At 35.2% G+C, this 8,787-nt stretch overlaps 1 protein-coding gene across 2 annotated transcripts in view; it reads left to right on the top strand.

Moving 5' to 3' along the window:
• The window catches only part of Stag1 (stromal antigen 1), a 335,960-nt gene that overhangs the window by 208,794 nt on the left and 118,379 nt on the right, over positions 1-8,787 (top strand). For both annotated transcript variants that reach the window (XM_005367800.3, XM_026789595.1), the window contains one exon: positions 6,515-6,594. In XM_005367800.3, the coding sequence (XP_005367857.1) occupies positions 6,515-6,594 (80 nt within the window). The remainder of the gene's footprint in view (positions 1-6,514; positions 6,595-8,787) is intronic.

Raw genomic sequence — 8,787 nt, 5'->3', positions numbered from 1 at the left:
TATGCAAGATATTCGTCAGTATTGCTATAGGATAGGGTCATCTCAGGTTGCCTAACCTTAGCTGCCCAAGGGAACAACTGGGGATATTACCATGGGCTCCTGGGAGCCACTCCAGGGTCAAGTCTCCTACCCCCCATTTCTTTTCTTGGTGATAGCCATTTTGACTGTGGTGAGGCTAGACTGTTTACCTAATTGCTAAGAATGTTGAATAGTTTTAAAAAATATTTATCATTTGTATTTCTTCTTTTGAGAGCTTTCTGTTTAGTTCATTGGCTTATTTTTGATGGGTAGTTGTGAAATTTCAGTTTTAACTTTTACAGTTCTTTATGTATTCTAATTAATTACCCCCTATCTTAAGTACAACTATAAAGGATTTTTTGCCACTCTGTAGGCTGTTTTCCTTTACTATGAGGGAGCTTTGTAATTTCAGATAGTCATAGTTGTTAGCTCTTGAAGCTGTTTGCTATGCTACTCAGGAAGTTCTTGCTTGTGTCCATATCTTGAAGCGTTTCCCCTTCAGTAATTTTAGTGTTTCAGATCGCTAATCCATTTTGAATTAAGGAAATCAAAATACAATTTCATACTCACACAAGTGGATAGCCTCTTTTGCCAAATCCATTTGTTGAATGTGTTTTTGTTTTGTTTTATTCTACATGAATTATTGACAAGTTTGTAAAAACCTACTTTGTACAGGTAGGTGTACCTGTGTGTGTTTGTTTCTGGGCCTTTGGTCTGCGCAGCTGTTTTTTGTCACAATATCTTGCTGTTTCTCACTATTACTATGTAGTACAATTTGAAGTCAGGTTTTGTGATGTTTCTAGGAGTGTTCTTTCTGTTTAGGATTACCTTTTGTATAACATTAATTCTACCGATCAGAAACATTTAAGGCAGTGGTTCTTAGCCTGTGGGTCACAACCCCTAACGGGTCAAATAACCCTTTCACAGGGATCACATAAGGCCATCAGAAAACAAAACAACATATTTATTACAAACCACAACATTTAGCAAAATTACAATTACAAAGTAGCAACAAAATAATTTTATGGTTGGCGTCTCCACAACATGAGGAGCTGAATGAAAGGATTGCAGCATTAGGAAGGTTGAGAGCCATTAAAGTTAGCTCTTTTTTATCATGTGCTACCTTCCGTTTATTTTTTCAGTGTCTTAAAATTTTCTTTCTTAAGTTCTTTTACTTTATTGTTTTTGCTTGATTCCTAAGTGCTTTGGCTTGCTTTTTTTGTTATTGTTGTGAAGTGGGATTATATGGCATGACACAAATGCATAAGTCGAGACAACTCTTTGGCCTTGTTCCCCACTCCCTTCACCTTTACATGGGTCCAAGGGATTCAATTCAGGTTACTAAGCTTTTAGTATAATACTTTTACCCACTAAACCTTCTCATCCTCCAATCCCCTTTGAGCTTATTGTAAATGAGATCCCCCCCCCCAATTTCTCTTCAGCAAGTTACTTATTAATGTATGAAAAAAGCTTCTAGGTCTCATGTTGATTTTTGTATCCTGAAATTTTACTGAATTTATCAGTCTGTCTTCTGGTGGCATCTGAGGGTGTTAAGCATAATATCTCATCATCAAACAGGCATGTTTGACTTTTTCCTCCGTTTTTTTTTCCCTTTTGTATCTTTCTTCTGTTTCCATGTTCCAACTAGACCTCGAATTCATACTGAATAAAAATGAAGAGAGAAAGCATGTTCCTATTCCCTAATTTTAGGGGAAATGCTATTTCCCCACCAACTACTATTGGCTATAGCCTTGTCATATATAGCATTTCTTATTTTGAGGTATGCTCTTTCTAATTTCATGAGGATTTTTGTCATGAAAAGAATATTCAACTTTGGCAGATTCATTTTCAGCTTCTCTGGAGATGATCTTATGATTTCTTTTATATTTCTTAATTCTTTTGTGTAGTGTATTACAGTGATTAATATGCATATGTTAAGCCAGCCTTGTATCACTGGGATGAAACCAACTGTTTGTGGTGTAAGATTTTATTGTGTTTTTTTAATTTGATTTGAACATTTTCATTTTGGTTGATTTTGCTGTATGTTTATCTAGTTTTAGTGTCAGGATAATACTAGCTTCATAGAATAAATATGGTAAATATTCCTTCTCTTTCTGTTTCATGAAACATACTAAGATCTTGTAAAAGTTTCATAGAATTCAACACTGAATACATTACTCTTGGGCTTTTGTTTGTGGGGAATCTTTCTATTGCTGCTTCAGTCTACTGCTTACAATGAGTCTGTATCTGTAATTTGGATTCATCATATGAATTTAGAATTTTAACCTTTTTTTCTAGCTTTCTAGCATTTTGAAATGTTTTCAGAGTGATCACTAAAAGATCTTCTAGATTATACTCTAGTCTCTAATTTTATTCATTAGACCTCTTTCTTTTGGCGCTTTTGGCAAGGATTTTAATCAATCTTGTTAAAAGAACAGCTCTGATTGGCTCTCCTCATCATTTTATACTAATATTTCATTAATATTTTCCCTAATGATTTCTGTGTACTAGTTTCTGTTTGGCTATTTGATTTTTCTCAAGCCTTGGAGATGTAGTGAGGTGTATTGTTGGGTTATTTATTCTGGATTTCTGGGTTTTTTTCAATTTGTTAATGATTTATTTAATTTTATTTTATGTGTATTGGTGTGAAGGTGTCAGATCTCATGGAACTGCATTTTCAGACAGTTGTGACCTGTCATATGGGTGCTGGAAATTGAACCTGGGTCCTCTGGAAGAGCAGTCAGTGCTCTTAACTGCTGAGCCATCTCTCCAGCCCCTCTGGTTTTTTTTAAATGTGAGCTGTAAACTTTATTCTTAAGACTACTTTGGCTTTATTCCAGAGAAGGTTCTGGTAGGTCATTCTATGATATTTACTTTATTTTAGTGATTTTCTAATTTCATCCCATATTTGTTCAGAGGTCTTCTGTTTATTCAGACATCTTTCATCCAGTCTTCAAGCATATGTGCTGTTTCTGAGCTTTTTCTGCTGTTGCTGTTAATGTCTAATTTTTTTTGCTATAATCTGATTATATTCTACAAATTATTTTAATTTTGTGTATTTCTTAAGTCTTTCATTTTGGGTACAATTTTCTAAAAGGCTCTGTGTACTGTAGAGAAGAATCCTATCCCTCTCCCTCTACCTGTTTTATGGAATGTATAGATATGTAGAAGTATATATCTGTTGTTTTTAATTTCTCCTTTTTCCATGTTATTTTAAATGAATTTTCCTGTCAGAATGTCTTTGATTCAGTTTATGGTCAGGGCAGAGGAGACAGAAGAGTCAATTGCTGTAACAAATACAATGGTTTGACAACATTCCCTAAGTTAGCAGCAAGAGATACTGACTTCAGTTGTGTACTGTGAGGTTCAGGAACTGTTGTATCAGGTGTTGGGTTCACCGGGAAAGGAGAAAAGGAGGCACTCTTGGATGAATTTAGCCTACAGCACTGCAGGGGAGTTGGCCTCTGGTAAATGACTCACTGAAGCTCTGCTAAGGGCTTTTTTATTGTTACACAATTCACACCATTAGCAAATCAGTTTCCATATACCAAAACTTCTTATCTAAGCTCCCCAAAGAGACAATGCCATTGTGAATTCCAAAGTCACAGGACATCTCAGCTTGCTGAGTCTTTAAGTAAGCAGGTTTTGCATAGGCTTTGAACTTTTAGGAAACTCTCAGATAAGATTTGCCTACTTCAAACAAACAGAAGGTCCTGAACAGAAAAGGTAGCAGTCTCAGAAGGCAGAGCTAGATGCTAACACTCAGGAATCAAACTAGCTTCAGAACTCTGCAAGATCTCCCATAACAAGGGACTTTTGTAGCACTAAGGCTGGGGAAAATGATAAGGGTGGTGTGTGTGTGTGTGTGTGTTGTTTTGTTGTTTTTCTAAGGGAATCATTTTTAAGATGTGAAGTGAGGAAGAAATGGAAAGGGGGAAAAGTAACAGAAGGAAGGCACATGGATTCAAATGCTAAGTTAATCCCCAGTTAGTGGAAATCTGCTGCCGCAATATATATAAGCCAGGTTTAATGTAAAAAATCCAGGTTTAATGAACAAAGCAGAGCAATTCCTAAGTAACCCTCAGGGGGGAAGGAGAGGAATCATGTAACATGGTTACCAGGTCTAAAGTAGCCTTTAGGTGTGGTCTTTAGCAGCCCCAAGGAGGAGCTGAATTTTGGCCCACTTTCTCAAGGGCAGAGTTTGAAGAGGGCAACTCCAGGGAAGGAGCTGCAACTTGGAGCACTGCCGGTGGGGTATGGAATGAGAGGAGTGACCTGCTAGTGGAATGGACTTCAATAGGACTTCTACCTAAACATTAAAGACAGGCAAAGCAGTATAGAAAATACTGTATATTAGGATTAGACAAAAGAAGGAGGAAACCAAAAGCTTTATCACCAAGATTCAAGTTAAACATTTGAATACTTTTTGAAAAAAAAAGGAAAATTAAAATAATTTAGGAATAGATACTAGTTAATATATAACTGGACTGAAGAGATGACTCAGCAATAAAAATGCTTGCTGCCAAATGTGATGACCTGACATTCCCCAGAACCCACATGGTAGAAGAAGAGAACTTCCTAAAGTTGCACATTGATGTCTGTGTATATGCAGTCAAACACACAAAATAAATAAATGTAATTTTAATAATTAAAATGATAATGATCAAGAAAAATAAATAGAAAATATTTTGGATTAATGTTTCTTCCTGCTTTAAAGATAAGGTCTTGCCTTACCTTTGTGTTCTCTGCTTTTTATTTTATTATTAGTATTATAGCAGGCTATGTAAGTAGAGATTTACATCTCTACTTACTTCAAACAAGTTAAGGATATCCATCGACAGAGGATTTCTGTGGCTAAATGTTGCTGTAGGAAGTCTTACAACCAGTGTTTACACGTCTACTGGGGCGTAGCCTCTGATACTGTATATGCTGATGTAGAGGATGTGTCTGGCCTCTTTTTCCTGCCTCTCTTTTTCCAGTTGCGATATCAGTTTTTGATCTCCGTTCCAGTAGAGGATTCTGATTTGGGAGTCTACCCCTAAATAAATAACCATCTATTTCTCAACTCTGAGCTAGTGTGGGATTTCTTTTTAAGCATCCTTCTTCAAAATGTCACTTCTTTCCAGATTTCCCCAATCTAATCTTTCTAGACTAACATTGGTCTTTTGAGGATAATTTGGTGTGTATGGGGCTTTCTGTGCCTGAGGCTCTGAGGGAGTATGAAGGCCTAACCACTTACATTTACCCTTTTCCCATTAACATACTGGGCAAAGTTCCTCCCTCAAACCTCCCATGGTGAAGGCTACCTTACCCCCTTGTGGGGGCTATGGAAGTATTAGTTTGTCTCAGTTTGAGAAAACTTTACCTATTTATGCTGCTGTTGCCAGGCGTTGCTGGTTAAGCATTAGGGACTCCTGGTACTATCATGATGCTACTACATATTCCGGGTTCTTATGTGTTCTTCCTGTGGTCTAGATCTCTTGTTATTTAGTGCAGTGGTGGAGGTGAAGGTGCTCTTCAGCCAAGATTGAGCCTTGCAGATCTCTGTATTTCAGACCCCTTTACCTTTTTTATGTTGCTGTATCCAGAACTTGCTGTTTCCACACTCCTTTTTGATCACACCAAATTTAAACTTTGATCTGAGTTTGCAGCAGGCGCTCTCTCTCTCTCTCTCTCCTCCCCTCCCTCCCTCCCTTCCTCCCTCCCTCCCTCCCTCCATCCCTCCATCTCTCCAACTGTACAGTACCTTTCCAATCAATGCTCCGAGCTTTGTGTAGCAGGGTTCACCAAGTGATTTTTTTTTTTACAGAGAAAATCCTACCTACTCTTTCTGATTTTTAATAGGTCATTCTTATATTTCTGTATTTGGCGGTTTTCTGTCTTGACTCTCTTCAGTACCGTCTCACACACATGACTTCTAATCCACCATTCGCCTGTATTTTATTTTTTTAAGTAGCTCATATGAAATAGATGAATAAACTGCTTCATGGCACATGTCCCCAACAGGAACTCTTACTTAGAGCTTTGAAGGAACTTTCTTGCTTAAAATGAGACTTTCTCTACATAATGAGTTTTTGACTTATGTTAATTTTTTACTTGATATATATGTTTAGTTAGGAGAAACATTTTCAGATATTCCTTTAATCACAACACTGCAGAGGAAGAGGTTCTGTAAGTTCTGGGTCAGCCTAATCTACATATTGAGTTCCAGGCAAGTCAGAGCTGCATAGTAAGCTCTGTTTTAAAGAAACAAATAAAAAAGCTGCATCCCACCTGTATAATACGGTTTCAAGAGTAAAACTTAGGAGGAGGCAGAGGCAAATGAATCTCTATGAGTTTGAGTCCAGCCAAGGCTAATAAGACCCTGTTTAGAAAAAGAAAAGGAAATAGTGAAACTTGTTTTGTCTTTCTTGGTATTACATATATGCCTTAAAATGCCCTAAGCCTGTCTTGGCTCGTTTATATTCAAGGTTGGTTTGTTTATAACTTCTTTCAGGATCGCATTGTATCAATGACTCTTGATAAAGAATACGATGTTGCTGTGGAAGCAATCCGATTGGTTACTCTGATACTTCAGTAAGTATAGTATCTGTTAACAGTTTATCTTTTGATAGTTAATACTTTTTTCTGGATTAGTACATCAAATAAGTATTTCATGTGAAGGATCCACTTTTCCTTTAAAAGTTTTGTTTATAACCACATATATTCTAGGTGCTGGTGGTGTTTATTTTGAAACATGACCTCACACTGCAGCCCATGCTTGGAACCTACTCTGTAGCATAGACTAGCCTCAAATTGGAAAAATCCTTCTGCTTCAACTTCCTGAGTCCTAGAATTATAGATATGAGTAGTTTTTCTCTTGATCTGATGTCTGCTTTGTCCATGTAAAGGTTATTTTTTGTAGTTTAAGAAAGTTATCTAAGAAGTGTCATACTTTGCTATTTAAAACAAAAACTCAGAGCTTCAAGATGAAAAGGTTTTCAGATAAATTTTTTGTAAACATGGAAGTGAAAGAAATTAAACAAGACTATCCCATCAATGTTCTAAAGTTTTAAATAGATAAATGATTTTATATCTTTCTAGTGTTTTCTGAGCTAGAAAAAATGTGTTAGATAATGTTGTTTTTCGCAAAATTCTTCTAAAAATTTTCCTTCTCACTGCTTTGATAATATGTCTGACCTGACTTGGGTATCTCCTCAAATGTCAGATTTTGCTTTGGTTCCTTTTTCTATGTTGATAACATACTTTTCTATCATTGCAGCTTCTAATATACTTAAGCATTGTGCCTGAGATCTTCTTTCTTACTAGATAATTGTCTCTTCTCTGGCTTTTAAATCTTATTTTGCTAATTCTCATATTTTTCTATTATGGGAATCCTTAGAACATACATATCAGATACTTCTTAAACTTTGATGTGATTTTAAATGTAAAAACTATACAGTGAACACAGCAAAAGCAGAGGCAGGTGGATCTCTGTGAGTTCGAGACCAACCTGTCTATATAGCTAGGACAGTTGGATACAAAGAAACCCAGTCTTGGAAAACAAAACAAAACAAAACCAAAAAAAGAACCGTATGATGCCTGCCTTTAATACCAGCACTCACTATCTGTGAGTCCTAGGACAGACAGGATTCCATTTAAAAAATAAAATAAAATAAAAAACTATCGTATTTTATGTTATAAAAGAGTAAATTTTTGTTCAATTTGCTTTTTTTTCATTTCTATGTTCAGACATATAAGTGTATTTTAGATGTAGGATTTATGTATGTATATATGACCACAATGATGTATATTTTTTATATATGTAATTATTAAATACTGTGTAGTTTCATTGTCATTATTAGCGTTTAGTATTTTCTACTTGATTACTGCAAGGTAAAGAAACCTTTGATTTTATGTTGGTCTATGTACAGCATTTTAGAACTCCCAAATAGCTGTTGTTTTCTTGATCTGGTTGCTTTTACCATGTAGATTATTAGAATAGCATGGACAAATGATTTCATCTTCCTAACTTTATTATTCTTATTTCCTTGCCTTGTTTGATTTTATAGCCAAGATCTTCTGCTTTATTTATGCTATTCTTGATAGCAGATATTTTTTGTTTTGTTATAAGGAATTTTAAATTTTTATTGCTGTTATATTTGTATAAATGGATTGTTGGATAGGTTTGTTTTTATTTGTAGTGCTATGAACCCAGCCTAGGGCCTGGTGCTCCCTATACAGATACAGATACAAGGTCTCTAAGCTAAGGCTCAGTCTAAGTATATTTTTGGTTTATGTTGAAAACTCCTCTTTATTCTGAATACTGTTGGATTTTTTTAAACCTGTTAATTAGCCTGAATTATATATTTACCTAATTTAAACCACTTTTACTCTACTTGAATAAATTGTATTTGAACATATATTTTGTTTTGCTTAAGTACAACATTATGGTAGATTGCTTTTATTTGTATTTTCATGTGTAAATTTGATACATTTTTAACTGAAGTAATTTTTAATTAATAGTTAGAAACAAAAATATATGTAGGATTGGTATCATAACTCATTGATAGAGTGCTTTCCTGGCAGGTGCATAGCTTTGGATTTCACCTCTATTACCACAGTAGAATAATATAATTATTTTTCAAATTAATGGAGTAAAGTGATTCTTTTCATATGTCTATCAATGTTTCAAACAAATTAAATGTATCTTTAATCACTACCATTTCTTTTCTTTTCTTTTTTTTTTTTTTTTTCTTGGCAAGTATTTATTTTTGTAATGGTTCTTTG

This window comes from Microtus ochrogaster, unplaced genomic scaffold, assembly GCF_000317375.1.
Source record: "Microtus ochrogaster isolate Prairie Vole_2 unplaced genomic scaffold, MicOch1.0 UNK24, whole genome shotgun sequence".
NCBI lineage: Eukaryota > Metazoa > Chordata > Mammalia > Rodentia > Cricetidae > Microtus > Microtus ochrogaster.
This window is presented reverse-complemented; position numbering and strand designations above follow the sequence as displayed.